Source organism: Podarcis bocagei (genome assembly GCF_964188305.1).
Source record: "Podarcis bocagei genome assembly, chromosome: 1".
Taxonomy (NCBI): domain Eukaryota; kingdom Metazoa; phylum Chordata; class Lepidosauria; order Squamata; family Lacertidae; genus Podarcis; species Podarcis bocagei.
Genome location: NC_138125.1, coordinates 64,588,811 through 64,614,541, shown reverse-complemented (window position 1 = coordinate 64,614,541; position 25,731 = coordinate 64,588,811). Strand labels below are relative to the sequence as shown.

Here is a 25,731-nt window from a genome sequence, read left to right as displayed (position 1 = left end):
TCTCCCTCTCCCTCTCTCTTCCTCTCTCTCTCTCTCTCTCTCTCTCTCTCTCTCTCTCTCTCTCACACACACACACACACACACACACACACACAGCCAACAGCTGTCATTTGTCAAGTTTTAGGACAAAATGAAACCTAATCAGGCATGAAGCTACATCTATGAGCTTTTCTCCACTCCAACCCCTTACTCCACCCTACAGAATCTCTCGGGTACAGACCCAGAATATATTCCCTATCTTTGCAAGGATTAGGCGACAGAAAGACCTAGCTCACATCTAACACTCAGCCAAATCATGGCCTAGCATGAACCATGCGGTTTCCTGGAGTGAAGATAGCAGGCAATGGGCACTGCCCTGGTTCTGTGGCTATTGCACTAAACAGGACTAAGCTATGGTTTGGCTTAGCATGATGTCCCAACCCAGGCTCTTGGTTTGTAGCTAAGCTGCAACCTAGGTTTTTTCTTGATTTACCACTCATGGTTAGTCTGAGGTATGTAATGTTAAGAAATCCATAGCTTAGCTCTGGGCAGCATGGCAAGAACAGGACCAGAGGATGCGTGCGGCAGCTGTGATCTCCACGCTAGGACAATGCTCCGTGATCTACTGTCCATTAAATATAACAGGTAGACCTGAATTATGCTTCCTGTCAGGAGTCTAGGTCTACCAGCCAGGAAGGAAATAGGAGACAATTCCATTAAGCTGCACAGTGAGACCTCCACAATGTTACCGTTTGTAGTGAACAACATTCCATTTTAAGAAATGAAGGTCTTGATCTTGGAAAAGGCTGTGCCCATGGAAGTCCCTGCACTCATGCAATATCCTGTTGCCTTTAATAGCACTTCAGATGGCCATGGGAGAATGCCTGCATGGATTTCTCACCAACAAAAGCACTGAGGAATTATTTGAAGTACTCTTAAAGCTTTCAAGAACTGCAGGTTGGAAACAAAGCAATTGACACCCCTCTTTTGATATAATGGCATAGGAGATGTTGTCTCAAAATATTAGCAAAACAAAGACCAGGCCCAAAGACCAGAACCTTGGTGAGATCAGTATGTTACCTGGCACAATGTAGACCCACTTCACACAAGAAATAGATGTATTGTTTCTGGGAGCTACATCTGATCAGATATATTTATAGATTGATCAAGGGTTAGCAGGAGGTGACCATTCTGCTTCCTATTCCCACTGTCTACAAGCCCTGCCTCCAAGTGACCCTTTGAACTTGAGTGTGCTGTGGCATTCAGGCTGGGTTCTGCTCACAGAAGGTGCCTCAGACCCAGCTTGGATGATCTCCTACCCTACCACAGCCTTCCTTGCTGCAGCCCACCACATTCAAGAGAGTCCCCTCACCCTCTGGAGAGTCTTGGAAGCAGGGCTGAGGAGGGGAAGCTCAAGGAGACTGGAGAAGAAGGGTTGGGTAGGAAGATACTTACGACCTACATCCTTACTTACATGCTTCTGGGTTTTTATGGCATTTTCTTCAAATCCACATTACATTAAATCTTTCATTACATGTGTTTAGGTGCCAGGAGAAAACCTTCTCCTAGGCCGTTGGCTAGTTAATCAATCTATAGGGTGAGGATATTGTTTTGTATGTTATTATTATATATATATTGTGTTTATATACTGTAAACCACTCTATGACCCTTGGATGAAGGGTGACATAAATAAAATAAAATTTATTAAAATAAAATAAATAAAATAAAATAAAATAAAATAAAATAAAATAAAAGAACAGGCAGTTCCTGAAGTATCCTGGACCCAAGTTGTTACGGGCCTTGTAAATTAATACAAGAACCACAAGAGTTAATACAACCACCACAAAGGGTGATTATATGCAAAAGAGGACAGGGGCAGTGAACTATTAATTCTTGTCTAGAAGAAGGGATTTTGACAGGGATTCAGGGTTAATGGATTAAAAATAAAACTTTTACCCCACGATTACAGATTACAATTTAATGTACTTAAAAGTTTTATGTATTTGTTTTCTTAGCAGATTTATAGGGCTGCCCATCGACATGTTCCCTGAGCAGGTTACAAGGCAACAAGTAAAATGCCATACTGTTGCCATAAAGTATACCTCCAGGCTAGTGCAGTAGTATAAAGTGAAAAACTGATCTTTCTTTCTTTCTTTCTTTCTTTCTTTCTTTCTTTCTTTCTTTCTTTCGATTCACCTTTTAATTAGCATTACAGAAGACTAGAAAATGAGTTTCTCATTCTGCTTACAAAATGCAGATAAGAATATTTAATGACAGTGCTCTTTAAATCAGAAGCTGATATATGCCACTAGCAAGTTAGCTAAGACTCTGGCAACACTTTTGTTGTTGTTCCAAATACTTTAGTACTGTATTCATTCCTTCCCTTTAAGAAGAGAAAGTATGTTGACTCACATCTCTCGGGACTTCAGCTTTGGGGCACATTTTGAGTAGCAATAAAGTTCCCTCCAAAATTGCTACAAGCCTCCTATAAAATAATGACGGTTCATTGAATGTATATTTTAAAAAACCTAAATGCCGAACTTCTAAAAACCGTTCATCTTGAAGCAGCCCCTGGTAGTCTTTCCCGGAGCAACAAAATGACCTGTTCACTTGATCCTGAAAGCTCCGAATTCTATGATCTCTCTAATGCTATGTCTCAACAAGACAGCTGAGAAGCAGGTCATTCTGGTTCTCAGGTGCTCTATTACACTCAGAGAAATGCAGCCCCACCTAATTTCGTTTCTACTGTGCATTCCTGACCACCACAACACTGACACGTTTACATTACCTGCGTTGCACAGTTTTCAGCAGACTAGTCTTATTGCACTCCAAGTAGGGGGAGAGTTTTTTCAACAACTTCCTAAATATTACTGCTGAGCTGAAAAGGTAAGTGGCTTTTAGTTAATGGTTTCCCCCAAGTGATCTTTCTAGTCTCTTGCATTAACTCTTCAAAAATATCTCTGTCTGTAAGTGATCCCAGTTAGAAACTAACAGATGTATCAGCCAGGTAATGCCCTGGCTTGGCACAGATCTGAAGATATGTTCTTAGTTGCATTTAACTTACATTCTGCTTGCAACGTCTCCCCCTCTCCTTCACTTCTTAGCAGTGGGCAAGAGGAGGCATGTCTCAAGGAATTTAAATGACAGTATTTCTCAAAGTGATAAACTCTAGCATGTGTTAACTGTATATAAACACTACCCCAAATGACCTTTTACTGTTCAGTAACATTATAATGTCTGCTGTTGTTTCTGAAAGTTTCAAAGTTAGTATTTCATCTTTAACATGTGCAGTTACTTGCTGAGAATGTATGTAGAAGACAACACTTCTCTGTAGTTGTCTATGAATGTATACACTGGCTAAGATGCACCTGTACCCAGGAAGGAAATACTGGATTATTGGAGTTTTCCTATTTAAGCAGATAGGGGAAACTATCTGGAAAAAAACCTCCCTCTGCCCCACAAAAGAGAATTAATGATGGGGTAGAAAAAGTGAGATTAGCACTGGATTTTTTTAAAAAAATGTCTTCAAACAATTATGGTCAAGTAGCATTTTAGCCTTTACAAGCCATATGCTAAATGATATCACTAGAACATACTAAGAAGGGATGGGGTAATAAATTAAATTAAGTTCACATTTAAAGGTGAAGCTACCTAGTTTGCACTTTCTGGGACAATACAGAAATTGAAGCTTTGAAATGTTCGCTTCTCTGAATTTTGCAGTGTGACCCTCAAAGTCAAGTAATATGTGCAAAATGCATACACTAAAATAGCACATGCATAAAGATTCATATAGTAGTGAAATTAACAAATAATAATGCTTTGGACTAGAGAAACCTGCATTACAACGTGCCTATTAGAAGTTTACATTGCAACCGATGAATTTTCATGGGGCCATTAATTTCATATAAAAATTCATAAACTGGTGTGGAAATCTAGAGGACTGAATTTAAGATTGGACAAATGAGGAACTGACATTGACATATTCACCCATTCCTAATACCAAGGTATATAAGACAATATGTCGTCGCAATATAAGTATGAAGGCCATTAACTTACTTTATTTCATGCTTACTATTACCCTTTATGAATAATCATACTAGGGGAAGTACAGCAGGCATGATAGCTGCACCAGTGCGTTTTTGACATGGCAAGCCCGCCATTACCAAACTACAGATGACGTTTAAAATTTAAAACAGCTTTTAACATTGGGGTTTGGGGCTGGTTCAGGGGAGCGGGGAGCTGGTTCACAGACATTATACCTTAATACAGTGGTGTCCAAACTTTTTTCAAAGAGGGCCAGATTTGATGAAGTGAAGGGCCGTGAGGGCCGACCAAAGGGCCAACCAAAGCTGTTGACCTTATTTTAGGATTGAAGTTGTTGAGCCACAGTGGCCAAATTAAACCAACCAGCGAGCCAGATTAGGCCCCCGAAATGAACTTTGGACATGCCTGCCTTAATACAAAAATCATTGGTGGCTATGAATATGAATAAGGTGCATTAGGTACAAGGAAGGTGAGTGCCTCCCACTTTCTCCTTTTACAACAGCTTAACAATTGAAAAAATCACTTCTATGCCCAGGAGATATGCAAGTTTACAATGTAAGGGCAGGAAGTGTGAAAGTGTCATGCCAAAGACGACAGAGTGTTGCAGAGGCAGGAAGCGCCACCTCTCTTTTCACCATACCCAAAGTCATTCAGATGGAGGAAAGATAACCAGAGAAATTTCTCTTTACAGGGGCATCATGTGCTTAAAGGGGCTGCCTGGCCACACCTCTCACCACGTCCCTGATAATGCACAGCTCTGCCAGTGCGCAAGTGTTAGCAGCATTCCAGGGCATAGGAGTCCACTTGCGTAGGTTTCTGCATCTCATCCTAATATGTGGATAGCAGGGCCAAGGCCAATGTGATTATGGAATTATCAGGGCAAGGCTAGAAGGCAGAATGCAATCCTATCGATTACATGATGCCCCATCAAACAAGTATCACGTGAAGGGATCTTATGGCCGTCACACATGTGATTTTGCTATTGCAAAGCTAAGTGAAGTCTTACTGTGTCTAAAGTATACCCTGCAAAGATAGGATGCAGGATGCATGGCTTTGAAGGAAAACTTGCTAAAAATGATGTATAGATGGCATTTGACGCCAGTAAAATTAGCTAAAATGTATAGGAAAAAAGAAAGAAAGTGTTGGAAATGTAAAAAAGGCAGATGGGGACTATTTCCATATGTGGTGGACTTGCGATAAGGTAAAAAAGTTTTGGGAAGCAATTTATAATGAACTCAAAAAAATATTTAGATATACTTTCCCCAAAAGACCAGAAGCGTGTCTATTAGGCTTAATAGGAACAGAAATTAAAATAGAAGATCAAAATTTGTTCATGTATGCTACAGCTGCCGCGAGGACCCTTCTGGCCCAAAGATGGAAAGTACAAGATATACCAACTATACAGGAGTGGCAGGCGAAGTTGACAGAATATGCAGAACTTGCCAAACTGTCAGGGAGGATCCGGGACCAGGGAGATCAAAGATACCAAAATAACTGGAGTAAATTTATTGAATACTTAAAGAAGAATTGTAAAGAGGTCAAGACACTAGCAGGATTGACATAATACCTCCAATGTATAATAGTAGTAACTTGAGAATGATATGTGTGATGGAAAGAGGATAAATATACCAGTTGTGGGGAGGGAGGGGGGTCGTGACTTGGCAGAGTCAAAGGAAATGTATGGTGCTATTACAATTTGTTGGAAAAGAATATGTAAGGAAAACAATAAAAATTCACTTGCAAAAAAAGATAATAGGACTCTAAACTATTTGCAGTTGCTACAAAATCCTTGTAGTTTACATGAGCTTGTAGTTTGCTTGGGTATGGGTGTGCCTTAAGTGACACACACAACCACACACACAGAGAGAGGGAGGGAGGAGATATATGATTATGACTGGCTCTCATAAATCAAAACTCTAATTGGCATATGCCCTATTTGAATTCACGAGAATCCATATTTTCCTCAATGTCTCATCATTTACATCTGCTTTGAATTTTCCCTTGCATAGTCCCTATTCATGCTCACTGAAGCAAGGACACATAGATCAGATTCCACAGTGACACCCAGAACTTTGGAATGTTCTTCCTATGAGACTCATCAAAGCCCAAAGCTGACTATAGTGAGGGTTAGTCTTAATTTCTTAATTTAGGAAGATCTTCTACTGCATTTTGATTTGTGTTGTTTTTTAATTGACATGAATTATGCGTATTTTTACTGTTGTAATCCACTGTAAGCCTTAAAGATAAAGGAAGACCAATTAAATAAATGGGGGTAGAGAGATATTAACAGTCTTTATTGGACATGAGATCCATGCATATCATATTACCATAAATTTAATCCAAACTAGGGCTGGAAAACTGCACACAACTTAGGCTGCCTAAATGCAGGTCCATCATTTTCAAGGTGGGAATATTTCAGCAGGAAAGGAAAAAATCAGGGCAAATGTGAAATGCCATATTTTTCTGTGTATAAGATGATGCTTTTTGCTAAAAAATAAAATAAGGCAAAAATTGGCTGTCGTCTTATACACGGATAGTGAATGCAGAGGGCGGATGTGCGATTAATGGCAGCAGCAAGCAGGAGACTGGCAGCAGCGATTGGGCAGGTGATTGGCAGCTGTGGCAAGGCCTGCTGGTGATTGGCTGTGGCTGCGGAAATTGAGCAGGTAATTGGAGGCTGTGATGAGGTGGGTAGGTGATTGGCAGCTGCAGCAAGTGGGTGGGTTGGCTGTTGGTGGCGGTGAACGGGCAGACAATTGGCAGCTGCGGTGAGGTGTGCGATTGGCAGTGACTGTGGCAAGCGATTGGCAGTAGCAGACAGGCGGGTGAGTGATTGGCGGAAATGACCCCCCCACCCCCAAAAGCTAAACAACTTGATTTCTTAATTGTGGGCTAAAAAGGGGGGTTGTCTTATACATTTGGGCATCTTATACATGGAAAAATACAGTATATGGGCTGAATTCAATTAATCTTACATTTAATCTAACATTGAAATTAATGGGACCAAATTAGCCATGGCTATTAATTTCAATGGGCATAAAAGTTAATTGGATACAATGCTATATATTTGAATATGCTGAAGAATAAATTATACTACAGCAGTTGAGAAGTCATATCTCATAATAACTACAACAGCCATCACCACCACCCCTCTTTTAAACAAAAGGGAGAGAGAACCAGTAAACTTGGAGAAGCAGTAAACTGGGCAAATACATGAAGCATTGGAGTTGTAATCATACTAAATCACTACTAAAAAGTAGCCTAGCAAGATCCCATAAGACTATAAGGGAAATCTTGGTGGATTAACCCAAAAGTCCTCCTAGCAGTCTGCTTCCTACAATGGCTAATCTAATGCTTCTGGAAGGCTGTAAGCATGCTGTGAAGGCAATAGTCCTTCTCTCCTGCTGCTCCCCACCAGTAATTGGTATTCATTGATTCACTTCCTGTGAACTTGGAGGTTCCTCCCATGATGAATGTCATTGGTGGGAACAAGATGTAATTAGGGTTCTACCTGTTCATAAAGAATTTGTGCTACAGAGAAATGAAATGATAAACATCAGTGTCTTTAAAAAAGAAGAAGTTATTTTGGTTTAAGTTATTACTGGGTGCTAAAGTGGCCCTTTGTAAGCAACCTTGTTGGAGAGAAAGAGGCAAAACTCAAATTAGAAGCAAAGGACAAAAGCCAGATCAGCTGATTCCTGCATTTCAGCTTTTGCCACTAAGTGTATGTGCTATTATGTGCACATGCCGAGAAATGTTAAACGAAAAAACAAGAAACCGGTTTATTATTACACATGAAAGGATTTCTGGGAAACACATAACTAAAAATAAACTCAACTATTTCTCTTTTTTTGAGTCCCCCTTTTTCCAAGTGGAAAATTATAGTGGATGGAACAAAAAGAGAGAGAGAGACTTTTGTGTTGCAAGTACAGCGATTTCAGCATCATGCCCTGTAAATGAAAGCTTTAGTTAAGTGAACTTTGGGTAATTTCCTGTGGGGGTTTCAAATTACAGCCAAGGTGAAATAAAAACAAAAATGACAAAACTCACTTTGTGTAGTAATGAAATGGCTATTGATGGAAAGCAGAGCGGGTTGTGCCAGAAAGGAAAACAAGTATGGCCATGAAGAGAAAGGAATATTTGGGAGCTTGCTAAAAGCTCACTCGATGTTTTATTTGTTCTTCCTGTGGTTCTTTAAAGTATCGGTTATAGCAGGCGGGGGGGGGGGGAGAGGGAATGCAGTCACAAGGTATGACAAATGTTTTTGTTCATTCAGTCAGAGGGCTTGTAACTCAGGATAAGCAGATTAATTACATCTTGAATACCGCCACTTATGCAGGGTGGGGAATCAGCCAAATAATGATTTGCCTCTTCTGCTTTGACTCATTTCACAAGAATTGCAGCCATATTTTGAACAAAGTAATTGCAGCAAATAATTTGCTTTTATTTTATACTCATCTATGTGGGCAAAATATTTACAAGCAAATAGAAAGAGTGATTTTTGTATGTGTGTAAATTTGACTGAAGTTGCCTGTGACATATGCAACATATTTTGAAAACAGGCACCAATTTGTACAGTTGACATGGTGCCTAACTAAGAGGAGATACAAGATCCCTTCACCCCTGTTTCTCATATCATGCTGTTCTCTTTCCCTGAGATCCTTGTCTTGAGCATAAACATCTGCCAATGGGAGCTTATGAATGTAGGTTTTTCCCATGCAAACATCCAGGCTCCATGTGTGTACTTTAGTGAATAGGACTCCTATACATGCATAGCCCTCACACAAGTGATGTATGGAGAGGGGCTATGGCGATTTGCCTGATGGGAATAAAGCAATTTATGAGCACAATTCTGCCAAGACCACAAAAGGGGAAAGATAATTCATGAAATGCAATGATGCAATAAAGCATTAATCACATAATTTTGTGTGATTCACAAAATCGAGTGATTAACAAATCTGTTCTGTCCACTGAATAGACTTACCCCAGTATCACCAAATTTAAAAAGTTACCGGAATGTACTGGAACAAGGAAGGTAGCTGAGGAAAGTGAGGTTTCTTTTAGACAGTTATGGGATCTGAAAACTGACCAGGACATTTATTCCTTTAAATTTTTTTTTTTTTTGTCCCTTAGCTGTCCTATCAGAAAGCTCGGAGAAGAGAAACCAATCTTGCAGAAAACAATTTCTGATAATACACAATGAGAAAGGCAATACATTTTAAAAATACATTCCTATAAGATGACCCTATGTCTAGCTCAAGAATAATGACAGCTATTAGGCCTTGTCTATAAGACCAAACCATCCTGCTATCTTGAAAAAGAGAAATGTGTTCTTAAATTGCAAAGTTTTGAGAAAAAGCTATTACAGTAGACAAGTGTTGAATTTAGTAGTTGGGACTCCAATTTTTCAAGGAACAAGCAGAGTGCCGGTAGCTCCTGTCCTTCATACTGCCATTAATTGAATCAGCTGAGTGGGAGTGACAACACAATGCTCTTTTCCCACTCATACCTAAACTTGTTATTGCGTGAGTACTGTAATTGGGCAGTTTAGACCTGCATAATGTTTCCTTCTTAGCCCCAAATATGGGAGTCAGTCAGATCCTGAGTGTAAGCCACACGTATTCATTGACTCTTTTCACAGAAGATTGGGATACCTCCCATTATCTTGGTCTATAGCGTACCAGTGAATTCATGAGAACACCAAGTTTATAAAAGGGGAAACCTAGTATTTGACCACAACTGAGACAACCAGAATGAGAACTGCAAGATATCCTTTGTGTATTTATTAATTTCGATCTTCAATTCAGTGAATCTTTGTGACTTTTTTTATATAAAAAAGATGCAATATAAAGATGAATATAAACTCTGAACTTTTTTACAGGTTCATCATATCAAGAAATAAGTATCATACCTGTGGAGGGAAAATGATGTTCCCAGAAGAAATTATGTTCATTTTGCTGTTGGCTAACTTGCAGTCAACCAGAAATGCTGGTGTCAATGCGCTAAGTATCACAGCCACTACAAGCAGCTTAAATAACACAACCATGAGTTCTACTATATTTATAAATAAATCATCCAATAAATCTGTAACTTCTGGAAGAACTCCTTCTGTAACTCTTACATCACCAACAGACACTGATGACAACACAACAAAAAATATGGTGATGGAAAGCAGTACCCAAAGCAGCAGTGTGACACTCCTTAATACTTGGCTATCTTCAACGCCACATCTGCTGAATCTTACAACAAAAGATTCAAATCAGACTTCTGCAAGAAACAGTGGAACATCATCTTCTTCAGAGATGCCTACAGTCAGCAGTGGCCTGTTCACAATCTCTGAAAACTATTCAGTCACAACTTATATCAATTCAACAGAGAAAGCATTGAACAACTCTACCACAGCCAACTATAATGTCAGTTCTACCACCATAGTCTCTTCTAATGGAACTCAAATTGATGGCATAACAGTTCATCCTACCAGTAGCATGCCAAATACACCAACCGTGTCACCAGGTACTAAGATCAACATTGTTACAACAGATTTACGGATAAGCTTGCAAACCACAAGTCCGCACTCCAGTTTTACTGATGGGTCTGCAGAAGCAAGAGAACCCCAAAAAGGTACCTTAATTTTCAAGAATATTTCACCATTCAGTAATAGTATCTACATTACCATAGTCCACCCAGAGTAGATAGATATTATTAGACCCACTGTTACAGCTGGCTCAGTTTTAAAATGAGTTCTAGAAGTTGAGCTATTTATTTTGCAGAAGAAAAACCTGACAGGATTCTAGTTTACATTTACATGGCCATAGACAGACTTTTCTTCTTTTCTCCCATTGCATTCTAATAATGGTAAAATTGAAATAAAAGGACATCTTTTTCAATGTAGCATTATGTCTGAGTGAACTAATTCTGAAGAAAATCAGTGCACCAAGAAAGGATAGTCAACTAAGTTCTCCTCAGAGTAGACTCATTGAAATTAACAGAGCTAACAGTCATCTTAATTAATTTCATAGGTCTAGTCTTTATAAGATTTAGTTGAATACCACCCATTAGTTCTATTTTATTTTTGTACGTGGTCCTTGTTTATAGGGAAGAAAAGCTTATTTAGTGCAGATTGTACAGACTGTTCTGAAGAAAGAACATTGCTTTCATAATTTCCCAACTTGTCTTCAGAGTTCTGACAATCTCTATCCCCCACAATCCAAATGCTGCTATAAAGAATATGTCAACAGAAAATACCAATACAGGGTATAAAATGTGCTATAAAGTTTGTAACCAAACTATGCAGCCTACACTTCTTTTTTCCATTTAGATGTTATTAAAGTTGGAAAGAAAATATGCAACTGTTAAAATCAAATTTCCAATATCTTTTTATCAAAGATAAAAGAAAGTAATCTAAATAAAAACACAAACCAGAAGGTGAAAAAAGGAAAGCGTAAAATAAGAAAAAAGAGAACTTCTGGTTCTTCATCTAAATTATCCAAAACATCTGCTCCGAGATAGCACCCAACAATTTTGCTTTCTATAAACCAATATTTTCTTCAATCCTCAAACCCAGATATAATAAATTCATTTTCTTTTTCACACAAAAAGTCTATAATGGGTGCAGCCTACACTTCTGATTCTGATGGACAGGAAATAATTTCAGTATAAAAAGTGGAATAGATAGACATATGTGTGAATATCATATTACTTACTAAACAGATTAAGTTTTGTTTGTGTTTAATTATACTCCTTAATCTGTCCTGCACTGTGTTTCATACTGCAATTCTGTTGCTCATGTTGTATTGTGACAATTCTATCTACACTATCAAGAGAACTTTAGTTGTGGGGAAGAATAAAAATCATAAATAAATAAATAAACAAACGATATATGATAAACTGTTTTCATAATAGTTTCTTTAAAATGACTTAGAGTTATATGTAGAAGTGAATGTTTTGGATCATAAACTCTGATTGGATGTTCAGATCTTATCAGGGATCCAGACATTTTGCCTTCGCTCAGTTGCCAGTCGTTATTTGAGATGTCTATATAGTCTCTCTCTATCCCCAAAACCCTAACATTCAGGGATTATTTTCCAGAGCTGCTTGTGAAAGTTATATGTTTGCTTAAAAATCCATTTTGTTTTTGTTTTTCAGAAAACCGTAGTAATGGAGCTGTAGTGTTTGGTGCAATAGTAGGAGCAATTCTAGGGTGTGCATTAATCTCTCTGGTGGGGTATTTCATGTGTGGGAAGAGAAAAACTGACTCATTTGCACATCAGCGACTTTATGATGACATGAGGAATGATCCAGGTAATGAAACAGCAAAACGAACTGAGACATTATAGTCACACAGATTTCATTTTATTGTAATCGTTTTGAGATAGCTTTGAGATTTTGATAGCACAGAGATCATCCTGAGAACATACCAATTGTCTGGACTTCAAAGGAGGTACTCAAATACCGAATCTTCAGCTAAAAATGGCACCCAAACTACAGACTGCAGAAAGGAAAGGATCAATTGATTCTGCACATATGCTTTTACTCATGCTTCAATGGAAGCAGGTAATAAAAGCAAAACACAATCCATACTACTGGAAAACATATCAACACCAACACTTTATACATTGCAGTTCAATACCCAGCTATCCACATTTGTGTAGGAAAATGAGATTTATTTGTTTGTGTTGCTTGAAGGTAAGCCAGGCTGTTCTCATATATGATATTATGCTTACATGATTGCATTTATTGTGGTCAAACTGCAAGGACATCTGCAGAAGCAGAAAACGTAATTTACAGGTCCAGTTTGCTTCCCTTACCAAATGCAGATTTCATGCTCAAATTGCACTCATTTTAATTTTCCTTAAAAATAAAATACTATCAGAAAAAAATCTCTGTTTCAGAACTAAACTTGAAACACTGCTCATTAGGTTTGTTATACCCCTTCTATTATCTATACAACAGCGGCACTGAAATGTCCACATTTTCCCTCTGAAATCCAGACACATTATGCCACTTATTGTACTGTTGGTGATATTATGCCCTCTCCAATTATGAGCAACAATAAAGCAGTCAGAATGAAGTTTTTAATGGGCATCAATCTACATTATTCCTGAAGCAGATAGCTCTTCTCTGTAACAATAGGTTATGGAATGATATGTTCAGAGAAAAGAATTGCCCATAAAATGCTGTTACAAGCTGCTCCGCAAACACAAACCTGGACACATCAAAGCAAAGAAAGCAGTATAAATTCTTGTAAGGAGATGTCTCTGAAGACTTTAGTTTACACCCAAATCCAAATTAATGTGCTCTTGCTTTTGGTCGTTTCCTGTGCAATAAACAACCATTAGAAACAAACTATCTATTCAAATGTCAAATATTTTATCACATGACACAAAAAATATATTTGCATTTCCTGCATTGTTTTGACAACTGAATGCTAAACCCATATTAACTGTATTAAAACATTCAGTTTTAACATGGATTTATTCTGCTTTCTAACTTGCATTTCACAGCACAGGAGAAGCTCAATGGCCCCTTTAGGGCTTGGTGTAGAAACAATGATTTGTTCTTTCTCTTAGCTATCTTGACACGTTTATTTGAGGCACTGAACCTCAATCAATTGATTAGAAGTGGGTTCCAGTTCTAAAGTAGTCTTATCTTCCTTCTTTCTTGCCTTTTAGTCAGGAAGGAAGGAAAGCATTTGTGATGGTTGCCCCAGTGATTTAGCACCTAGAAAAGATCAGGCATTTTTCTCTCCTCCGTTCCTCTGGATTTCCACTCTATGGGAAGTGCAGCATCTACCTGTAATGCTAAATCATGTAGCATTACAAGCAAGAGGCTTGGGCTCACATGTTTCCCTCCCCCTTCTGGTGAAGTTATGATGAAAGGTCAGGACCTACTTCTGTTTTATATTAATCACAGTTTAGCATCTTAAACCTAAACTGTGGTTGCTCTTAAACTATGGTTTAAGTTGGTTTATTTCAGCTGCAGGGCTGGCCCACGCAGGAGGCAGACTGAGGCAGCCACCTCAGGTGCCAAAATCCTGCTGGGCAGCACCACTGTGGGTGCCCCACTCACCCCTGCTGCCACCACTCACTGGAAGCCACCACTGTGTGACGCAGGTAAACAAAGGCTTCAGCAGTGGGGCAGCAGAGGGGGGGAGGGAAGCATCTTCCCATTTCCCCCCAGGTGGCGAAACTGGACAGGCTGGCCAGTGTGGTGAGGTGATTAGATAGCTGGATGTGTATAAGTGGTAAATACACTTATGAGTCCATGCTCAGTTATGGCACTCACAGGTCAGCCTTTGGAGAGTATCTATCTGTCTTTTGCCCATCCTATCTCACTGAATTGTTATGAGATTAAAAATGCCACTCTGAGCTCATTCAAAATGGGTGGGATAAAAATAATAGCTGCATTTTGTAGCAAAACTCAAGTCTGTCAAAGTGATTAGAGAGCCGCCCATTGACTACTATATGATTTTGATCAAGGCCTTATTTTCATACTTCTGACATTACATTTTAAACTGTTTTAAAAAATGGAAATGCTTTTGCAAGCCACACTTATATCCCAAACCGTTATGTTAGTCACCTAAGAAAAAGAGAGATTTACTGCTGCTGAGTCGCTCTAGAGTTTTGAAGCAATTCCAATTCTGTTCCTCAGTATTAATTATTCACACATGACATTTCCAGCCATGAGTGTATACACACATGAGCAAGTGTGTATGGAGCTTGATGTTTAATCACATTTCATTCCATACACATCCCAACACCTACACCTGGCAAGAGTAGAAATACTTCCTTAAGTCAGATGCATCCTGAGATAAAATAAATCATTCAAGGACCTTCTTAACATTCTGTACAAAGGAAGCATTGTTCAGAACCCTATAAATATCTGTCTACATTTATTTTGCAGTTCTACGACTAGACAATGTGCCTGATCCTTACGGTGCAAGCTTTGGAAATCTGTCATACTACAGCCCTACAACAGTCAATGAGACAGGAGCCCAGAGCAGCAAAGAATCTCCCTATGATGCAATTCAAATGAATGACATGTCCGCATCACAACCTTCAGCACAGTAGTGTGAATAACTTGTGTCAAAACAAAACACCTCACATCCATGGTTTCTTCTTCTTGAGTCATAATGGTTTGAAATATTTTTTTTTGTGGCACCAGCCCTCTGCCTGTTGATATGTACAGTTTTCAATAATCTAAGCGAGGCAATGCTTGTTGGCCACGTTTACAAATTTATATGCCCAGAATTTCACTTTTGTGTGCACTGTGTTTTGGATGGTTCACATATCAATGCCCTTTACTGAGTCGTCAATTCCAGTGCTAACACACAGGTCCAAACTGATTCTATGGCAAAGAATTGTGCTTTATACAAAGCGATAAGAACATTCTACCTACATTTTTGGATCTGTAGTATGTCAGTGACACAAATATGGTACCAATGCTATCCTCTCATCAGTCAATGACCTTGCATGTGTGAACCAATTCTCAGTCTTTCTTCATCTGTTTCATCTGTATTATTTAACTTAAGTCTTAACTATCTAACTCAATTTGTTACCACCAGATACGATAGGCATGAGCTCTGAAAAAGCTTAGACGACTTTGAAAGATCACAAAGGATAGCTCTTTATGTAGTAGTTCACTGTGATAGCAGAATGCATTTCCTAGGCTCAAAGTCAGTATGTTTAGACTGCCAGATGCTGGACATAAACAAGAGAGGATGCCTGGCTTGTCAACTTCCATGACCATCTGCTTGGCTGCTGCTAGAATGTTGGACTGGATGGACTTTAGACTAAATTAAATCAATTATAGCATGCATGTTGTTTTTACTCTAGGGGAAATGCCATGAATGGGGAAAAAGTGGGTGAGCCAATTATGTTCTACAAATGCAAAAAGCACTTAAATCAAGGAACTGGCACAGAGGTGGGAGAGGTGGGGGTAGGTTTTTGTTTTTTTGCCCAGGGGCCACATTACCTTTTGGGCAACATTCTGGGGTCTACATGGCAAGGGTGGGTGGAGAAGCAGAGCTGGTGCTCCCCATCTTGCCAAAAAGCAACTTTCTGGCCTCAGTTCAGATTAGCACATATATTATAGGAATGCATTCAGTTGCACATGGAAAGAAATGCATCGTGCAATATGAATGTGCATTAGAATGCACAATTTGGCATGAATTCATCTGGAGGTTGGAATGTACATTCTTACCAACTACAGTGCATTAGTTTCATTGGGATGCTCACATCCCCGTCCTCATTTTGCCACATCTTGTCAATGAAGTATGACTGGCCTGGCCAATGAACAATCAGCCCAGCTGTTTGGGCAAAGAGGCAGACTTTTCTCTTACTGCAACACCAATCTGAATGCCACAGTCTCAACAAAAATGGCATTTTTCAGCTTTCAATTTATTGCAAGATCCTATCGGCATCAGAAGTGGTTTCAGCTGAAATGCAAATAGAAGGCTTGGAGTAGTTATTGTCTGGACCCAAGTGGAGAATCAAAGGGCGCTCCCCATTCCCCCCAGTTTTGAGGCTGTTTGGTTTCCCTTTGGCTGCTATTTACACAACAATTTTTTGTCTAAATTACCTTCACCATTGAGTACAGTTAGTTTGGCCCCAATTCTTACATGCAAGGAGAGCAAATTGTCATTTATCACAGATGCGTGTGGAAGAAGGGAGTAATAAACTAGGATAATGGAAGATAAAACAAAAACCAAAGCAATATATTTTTTATGACATATTGTATTCTACACAGGCTAGACTGCCAAGAGAAGTGAGATTGCTTTAACTCTAGTGCTTGGGATCACAAGGCGCCAAGGAAACTATGTGACAAAAGAGATGCTTCTCGATAATAATGCAAGATAGGGAACACCAAATTCATCCCGAAACATGGGTCCTAAAATTTGCCAAGTATCTTTTATCTGAGAAGAGCAACATACTTCCATGCTACATGCAGGAAATGCTTGCTATATGAAAGAGCACTGAGAGCCAAGGTGGAGTGTCATCAGATCTCAGTTTAGTCTGGGAACTCGCTGGATAAACTGCGGGAAAATAGAGTCTAAGCCCAGCATCCAGGGCCGGCGTGAATGAGGACTTGCCAAGGCCCCCTAAGACTTAGGAGAGCCTGTCGCCAACACTGTCGTTCCATTGGGACTACCATGAAGTGTCAGTGCCTCTGCCACCACTGAGCCATAGTATGGGACCTTTTGCTGTCCCACTTGATTCTCTCCAGACATGGTGCTTTTGGTTGGTGGTAGCGGCAACAGTAGTTTTAAATGGGAGCTGCATGGGTGCTTGGCTCCAATCCTTGGTGTGGTGCCCACTGGGTATTTTGATCATCCAAAATGCAATATACTGATGTCTAGTAGGGCATTGCATTTTGGGAGACTAAATGTCACCACGCTGCACATCGGAGCAGAGCACCAGTTTGGTTCCCTTTCAAAAGTGGCAGTAGTATGCAGCAGCAGCAGCAGCCTGTGTCACCCTGATGCAGGGTGAAGTGAGTGACAGGCAGTGGTTGTGGCTGAGGCTACAATAGCAGATAGCAGTACTGGCAGAAGCCCAGGTCAGGCTCCACTGGCAACACTCATGCTGAAGGCCCACTGGAATCTGGCTCTAGCCCTGTCAGTCTCTACCTTACAGGGCTGTGGTGAAGAGAAAGTAGATAGCTTCTTGAATGCTGCCCAGAGCCCCTTGATGGAATAAAAGGATATAAATGTGAAAAATAATATTTCCATTGGCTTCTGAATTTGCCACCATTATTATTAAATATTATTAGACCAAGGCACAAGATGTCTTCAGCTTTGGGGTCCACCACCCTCACCAAGCACGCTGAGATATTATTCTATGCTTTTTAAAAGTTCGGTGTCATGCAGCACTGATTCACACTGGACATATGAACTGAAACAGAAGGGGAGAATTTGTAGCCTGTTACCCTCTCAACTTCTAGTAATAAGAGATTAGAGACAGACCTTGATAATGCAAAGAGAACTTTCAAGACAGAATGCTGAACAAATTGTCCTGTGTAAAGCCTGCTTTCCAGCATAGATGATGAGCATAGATAAATAGCAGGTGCCTTTCCCCCAGAGAACTCTTCATGCTTCCCAAAAATTGAGACTTAGAAGTCTGCTGTGTTGACAGCAAAGGCAGCATTGATCCCACAGTTCTTCCTTCCTACATATGGGCTGAAATTTCATGTTATGTGCAGACTATAGGAATCGGATGTCTCTGATGGTTCTCCAATTGAGTACCCTAAGGATATACTTATATGAATTTTAGAAATAGCATGCCATGCACACTGTATGTAAATAATGCAAAGGGGACTTTAAATAAATCAACAGCAGCAGCAACCATTCTACCATGAGTCGGAGACTAAATGTAGAAAGTGTAAGTACTGTATTACAAATCCAGTGGGGTTGTCTTTGTATCCCACCTGGTTTTGGACTTCTGTGGATTTATGTTGGTCTACTGAGTTGATCTATATCCAGCTTTGCATATAGAATCATTATTGTGGCTTATTTTTTATGACATTTTGATGCTTTTGGAGAGTCACCCTTTCCCCTTCCCCAACCCAGCAGCTGGGATTGTGATAAATGCATATAAATACATATTTGTAAACTATGTCAATAAAGCTATTTTTTAACCTTTAAGCTTTTTGTCATTGTACACTATAGGATTAAAATGGGATGGATATTTTAGGAAAACAATGGATTAAAGAACACAGATATGAATATGAGGTTGGATTGCCGTCTTTCATGGATGCTTTAGCTGAGATTACTGCATTGCAGCGAGTTGGATTAGATGATCCTCAGAGTCCTTTCCAACTCTACAATTCTATGATTCTATACTCATAGTAAACTCATTGAAATTAATGGCTGTAAATTAGTCACCTCCATTCATTAACTGGTCTATTCTGCGTATGACTAGCATAGAATACAACTCATATATACCTCTAGTATAATACTGCAATGGACTGCAAAGGTTTCTCTAGCACTAGAGTAATTTACCCAGTCATTTGTGTTCCTGAAGGGCTTATTTCAGCTGTGTATAGAGATCTACATCCCTAACAAGCATGACAATAATAGCTTCAAAATGTATATTCTCATTTTAAAGTTCATTCCAAATTAAGACTTGCTGAGTATAATACCTTTTATTTTACAGTAACAGGTGAAATAACAACAACAACACTTACCCCATATAGCCATAAAAATCGCGAAGAAGACAGTCCCTCCGTTATCAAATAAGTGTGTAACCTTAGAAGGAAATGAAAGAATATAAGGCAAGTAATGGAATTATTAAGCAATAAAATCTACCATATGCTAATATGTTCTTAATTAAAGAGTGCCATAATATTGAACAATTGCAAACAGACTCGGGTAAAGTGGATGCATAATTTCATTGGGTTTAAACATGGGCCATGCCTTCATGAACTCTATTAAAGGATCAGCAGTGGAATAAGCATAAAATTACATCTATTATATTAGCTCATTGGGCTAATGCTGTGGAGGCTAATTCTCTGCTCATTTTCGTATCCACTCGTGGAAACCTCCATCCTGGCTCAGAGGCCTAAAGCAATTGCCATATTAGCTTCCACTAATTCCTCAGTACCGCAGCACCTCTCAGTACCACAGTACCTCTCCTCTGTGTGGAGAAAGGATTCCTCAAATCCCCATCCTCATGGGTGAGAAAGGAAAACATGCCTCGTTGGAGTTTCATTCCCTCTCTCCCCTGCCCTTGAATCTACTAGACCTGAAGTTTGTCGTAGGAAATCCGTTTTCATCCAGGTTACTCACCAACTTTTCCTGTTCTTTAATCTCTTCACACTGCACTGTTCCTGCCAGTTGTGAACAGGGGATTTGCCTATTCATAGTTGCACCACCAGGGACAACATAAGCAGAACAGGCAGCAAAACACCCCAAAGCAACTGCACACTATCTTACAGTGAAGAGCAGGATAAAGGGCACGTGCCAAGCTGAACTGCACTGAAGTAGGCTTTATTTCTTGCTGAGTCCTCCATTCCACTGATGAACAGCTCTTACTGTCAAGGAAGCTCCTCCTAATGCTTAATTTCCTTTCTTGTAATTTGAATCCATTGGTTTTGGGGCTATGCTCTTGGGCAGCAGAAAGCATGCTTGCTCCACCTTCAACGTAACAGCCTTTTAGATATTTGAAGGTAGCTATTGTATCACTTCTCAGTCTTCTCTTCCCTAGGCTAAATGTACCCAGCTTGGTTTCCAGACCCTTGATAATCTTGGTCACATTCCCCAGCACATACTCCAGCTTGCTGATGTCCTTCTTAAACTGTGGTGCCCAGAATTGGACACAGTACTCCAGGAGGGGTCTGATCAGGACAGAATAAAGTGGTACTATTACTTCCCCCACCACGCATTCAGTGAACTGGATGCTTGTGTGGTTTTGTTTAATTCTGAAAAGGGCTCAAAAAAGGAGAAGGAATCTGTGGCCCTCTAGATGTTGTTGGACTTCAACTCTCATCAATGCCCCAGGCAGCATGGTTAATGGTTAGGAATGATGTAATCCAAAACCTCAGTCCAAAAATAACCTAACCTATGTTTTCCTATCACAATAAATAAAAATAATAATAAATTGTCCAGTAGCACCTTAGAGACCAAATAAGTTTGTTCTGGGTATAAGCTTTCATGTGCATGGACACTTCTTCATGTATAAATGCTTGTTTTTAGCAAAGCTGTGATTCTGTTTTCCCTTATGCACAAGTGTGAACTGCTCAAAGTGCATTTGATAATGAATTGACTGTCTGCTGTCATTTTTATTCAGCTGTTCAGTTATTTTACCTTTACAAATAATAATTTATCAGTAATTGATATAATCTGTTTTTCTATTTTATCTGCATGCTATGCTGTATTGTGTTTTTAATATTCGGTTGGGAGCCACCCAGAGTGGCTGGGGAAACCCAGCCAGATGGGTGGGGTATTAATAATTTATTATTATTATTATTATTATTATTATTATTATTATTATTCAGATACACTTGGTGTATCTGAAGAAGTGTGCATGCACACGAAAACGTATACCCAGAACAAACTTAGTGAGTCTCTAAGGTGCTACTGGACAATTTTTACCGTATTTTTCGCCCCATAGGACGCACCGCCCCATAAGACGCACCTGTTTTTTTTTGGGGGGGGGGAATAAAGAAAAAAAAATATTCCCCCCCCCCCAGGCGTGGGGCTGGCGCAGGGGAAGCCCGAGCTTCCCCCAACCCCAGCCCCCAGAACAGGCTGCTGCCCCAAGCCTCGCGGTCCTGGCAGGACCTTCCGCCAGGCGTGGGAGGCTTGCGGACACTCGCCCGAAGCGTCCTCCGGAGGGCACCCCGTGCTTCGGGATGCAGGCTGCCGCCCCAAGCCTCACACGCCCAGCAGGACCTTCCGCCAGGCGCGGGAGTCTTGCGGACACCATCCCGAAGCACGGGGCGTCCTCCGGAGGGCGCCCTGTGCTCCGGGCTGCAGGCTGCTGCCCGCAAGCCTTGCGAGCCCGCGGGAACTCCCCCGGGCTTGCAAGGCTTGCAGATAGCTTCCTGAAGCCTGGAGAGCGAGAGGGTTCGGTGCGCACTGATGCCTCTCGCTCTCCAGGCTTCAGTGAAAGCCTGCATTCGCCCCATAGGACGCACACACATTTCCCCTTCATTTTTGGAGGGGAAAAAGTGCGTCCTATAGGGTGAAAAATACGGTATTTCGACTGCATCAGACCAAGACGGCTACCTACCTGAATCTATTCCTATCACAATATTAGTCTGATTTAGCTAAACAAAACTGACATGAAGTTCACAGCATGCAGAGATTGTGAGCAGGTTTACTGGAACAAGAACTATTTCTAACTTAACCTGCAATACTGTAATTAATTCTGTTTGCCATTTAACTACCATTTATTTCCTCACCATTTAGACACAGTGTCTACAACACTTTTATTAATGGAAGGAGACTTCACTGCCAATGTTTAACTACTCTATAACTACACTGTGTTACATATAACCCCAAAGTCTAAGGAACAGCAATGGACCTTAGGAATGTGATGCTTGTAAGGCGATGGGTATCTGGGGAAAAGGAGTGCTGAGGAGGCTGAATAGTTTGCTGTAGGAGGATTTCATTCCCCACACAAGATGACATACTTAATTAAATGCCTTGAGACTTTTTCTCTTGCACAGTCCTCTTCAGGAAATGCAAACCTTAGCCAATTTAACACATCCCTGTTTTAATAGGAATGCTGTTTTCCAATAAGAAAATATTTACCAGAGAGGGGATGAAATGTTTACACAAAACAGACAACTATAATATATTTCTTTAGAGTGAATGTAATAAAAATGGTTTAAACAACATTTATAGTGTAGAATCCCTCTAGAATGTTTTATTTTCTTTTGAATGAATCCACTATATAGTGTGTAGTTATTTAACGCATATGTCTGATAAGCACTCAGGCCTCAGATGATTTAAAGTGCACATTTGAAAAAGTGCACATTTAGTATCCATTGCTCAAGAATATCAGCTCGGTAAGTGTGCTCCATGAATTTCATTACAGTGAATGTGGGATTCAAAGGTAACTCTGGTGTGGATGTGTGTGTTTATAGACAGACAGACAGACAGACAGACAGACAGACAGAGTGCTGTTAAAGGACTGGGAGGTAAATAAAATGACTGGGGAGTGATTTGTTGTATGTGTGAATCAGATGAAAATATGAATGCTTCTGTTTTCAAATGGAAGTAGAAAAACCACAAATTCTTACAAATTAATGAAACAAAACAACTGTAATCTGTTGTTTTACATTGTATTTATGTATTTATTTAGTAATAATACAGATGAGTAAGGAATGCTGTAATCTTATTTTCATTTACGTCAAAGAAAGCCCCATTGAACTCAGTAGGGCCTGATATTGAATACACACATATAGGCAGGTTTTTTTTTCAGCCGGAACTTACCAGAACTCGGTTTCGGCACCTCTCAGGTGGGCACCATTGCCATTATAAGAGAACAAGGGAGGTGTTCATGGTGAGTTCCGGCACCTCTTTTTCTAGAGAAATAGCACTGCGTATAGGTTTGCTATATCTGTAAAACTGCTTGTGTTATATATCCAGTGAATTATTTCTGTTTGCAGAAGGCCTTTTGCTTTGAACAACAACTTTCCCTCCCCCTCCTCTCCTCTCCCTGTGTGCCCTACAACCCCTCTCCTTGATTGGAATAAAGCCCAGATCAGATGTTTTGGACATGGAAGGAGAAGGAAATTCTGATTCTGAAGCAGCAGTTCTTTCATGAACGTAATTACTTCATTGGATCCAACCTCATGACTACATAAATTAATCAAGAGCCAAAATGTACACAGGGTATACTGCTGGTCATGGGTCCAGAATATGTGAGCATCCTACTGATAACCCCAACAACAAATCGGGCATTGAGTATTTGCATTCCGCATCTGAAAAGTCTTGAAGTGGTGTTTAAGTGTTTGATGTGAATTCATAATCATTTTCTGTCACTGCAGAGCAGAAATATTTTCCTGCAGAGTGGGAAGACAGGGAGGCAGGCTCTCAGCCCCACCACTGATAGCAAAGGGCCAAAGATATTCACTTGGCCTGGGTTGATTTTATAGGTTCTGTCGCAATAAGCTGTTTTGGCAGGGCAAATCCTTGGGAAGTGATGAGCATGAAAGCTGAATACATTTTTGGGTTTGTTGCTGAAGAGTCCACCAAGCACAACTGTGCATTATAGGAGTGGGAACCTCTGGCTCTCCAACTGTTGCTGAACCACAATTCTCATCAGCCCTAGAAACATAGCCAATGGTCATGAATGGTGAAAGCTACAGCTCAGCGACTTACGGAGGGCCAGATGTCCCCCACATAGTACAATGGAAAAGCATTTGACTGAAATGACAACAAGAGGCCGTATGCAGTTTCCAACTGACATATCTGAAGCATAGAGCTTCTAGAGCACAAAATAACTTACCTTTGCGTAGATGCAGCTTTCATTGAGTTTTTGCAGGGTGCAATTCTTCTCACACATTGGACACATGACAGTTTCATTCGCCTCGCAGATCTCTCTGCTGCACCAGGAAATAAAGACAGCCAATGTTTATTCAGGAATTACTGATGTTTGTGACATTCATTATGGTAGCTGACACAGGCCACAAGGCTCCTAATATTTGCAGCATTGTGTTTGTGCCTTACTTTGGAAACTGTACCTAAACTTATTTTATTGCACAGGCACAACACAGGACATGGCAGTTTAATTATGATTTCATTGACAGTAGGGTTTTTGGAAGTTCTGTTTCTCTTTACCACCACCCCAAGTCACATGACGGTCCTGGGATGAAGCCAAGGCAGATACCCTGGCAGGAAAGAAACCCTCAGAACTGAGTGCATAAAGTCAGCATGAAGTTGCTGGTGCAAGTTGCTTCTTCCTGATTTTGTATGATTCTTCTTTCCATTGCAGCTTCCTGCACCACAACCCAGGCCCCAAATGACACATACATGGGGCAGGATGAAGAGTCCAGATATTTCCAGAGGTTTGGATTGTATCAATCTATGCCTTTGATATTTCCTGGCTGGTGATGATGATTAAAATTTCTCCCAGGCCTTGCTACAAAAGTAGATATGGAAAAAGAAATATTTAAACCCATGCATTTCTCCTTCCTCGAGAGCCAGTGTGGTGTAGTGGTTAAGAGCGGTAGTCACGTAATCTGGGGAACCGGGTTCGCGTCTCCGCTCCTCCACCTGCAGCTGCTGGGTGACCTTGGGCCAGTCACACTTCTCTGAAGTCTCTCAGCCCCACTCACCTCACAGAGTGTTTGTTGTGGGGGAGGAAGGGAAAAGGAGATTGTTAGCCGCTTTGAGACTCCTGAAGGGGAGTGAAAGGCGGGATATCAAATCCAAACTCCTCCTCCTCCTCCTCCTCCTCCTCCTCCTTTTTAAGCAACTGCTATTGACTGGAAAAACATGATAATCTTAGTTTTGTTTCTAGACATGAAGCACATATCAACTATAGTGCTTGCCAGTTTAATCATTGACTTATCTGAATACTGGGCTAGGTTTGAAACTCCAGTTCCCACATTCTGAAGACTCATAATCAAATAAAAAATTCAGAAACTGCTGAAGGGATGTCTAGCTGTGAATATTAATTACCCCTCTGTTACCTGTGGATCATGTTTTGTGAAAGCAAGTTGTGTTATGCAGATTTGTTTTAAAAATCAAATTCATCACAAACCACTAGAGGGAATACTAACTTTACCTAAGTACCAGCCTGTTACATAACTATAAGAATTGATTTGCACTGCTGTATGCTTTTTAAAATACAACCAACATTAATCACTGAAAATAGAAAGCTTCAAGGTGTGGGCCAGAATGAAGGAATATCAGCCATGCACTATGTTAAGTGTTAAAAAAAGAGATGTTTCTAGTTACATCCTCTTCCTTCTTCTGGAAAGCAAGAACCTGTCCCCTAAACAAGTTTGTATGAGTACCTGTTATGTGTATCTAGTGCAAAGGGACCTGTATTCTGCAGATGCTCAGAGTCATATATCTCATATGATTGTAACTACTTCATATGTAATTATATTAAGCAATTACATATGAAGTAATTATATGGTGAAAACTGCTGAATGCCCGTTGTTGCATCATGTATTACTATGATATATACAAATGTATAAAATAACTGAAGAACATCCACGAGTCTGTTGCTGAGTCAAAATCTGTTCTGTATC

At 40.1% G+C, this 25,731-nt stretch overlaps 2 protein-coding genes across 6 annotated transcripts in view; one reads left to right on the top strand and one right to left on the bottom strand.

The window, feature by feature from the left end:
* The window catches only part of ANO3 (anoctamin 3), a 256,540-nt gene that overhangs the window by 24,211 nt on the left and 206,598 nt on the right, over window positions 1–25,731 (bottom strand). For all 5 annotated transcript variants that reach the window (XM_081164056.1, XM_081164057.1, XM_081164058.1 and 2 more), the window contains 2 exons: window positions 23,979–24,075; window positions 19,207–19,267 (listed from right to left, as the gene is read on the bottom strand). In XM_081164056.1, the coding sequence (XP_081020182.1) occupies window positions 19,207–19,267; window positions 23,979–24,075 (158 nt within the window). The remainder of the gene's footprint in view (window positions 1–19,206; window positions 19,268–23,978; window positions 24,076–25,731) is intronic.
* On the top strand, window positions 2,404–18,664 carry MUC15 (mucin 15, cell surface associated). The gene is made up of 4 exons (XM_081166093.1): window positions 2,404–2,865; window positions 9,905–10,644; window positions 12,169–12,324; window positions 14,926–18,664. The coding sequence occupies exons 2-4, from the start codon at window positions 9,948–9,950 to the stop codon at window positions 15,090–15,092; spliced, it is 1,020 nt and encodes a 339-aa protein (XP_081022219.1). The 5' UTR covers window positions 2,404–2,865; window positions 9,905–9,947; the 3' UTR covers window positions 15,093–18,664.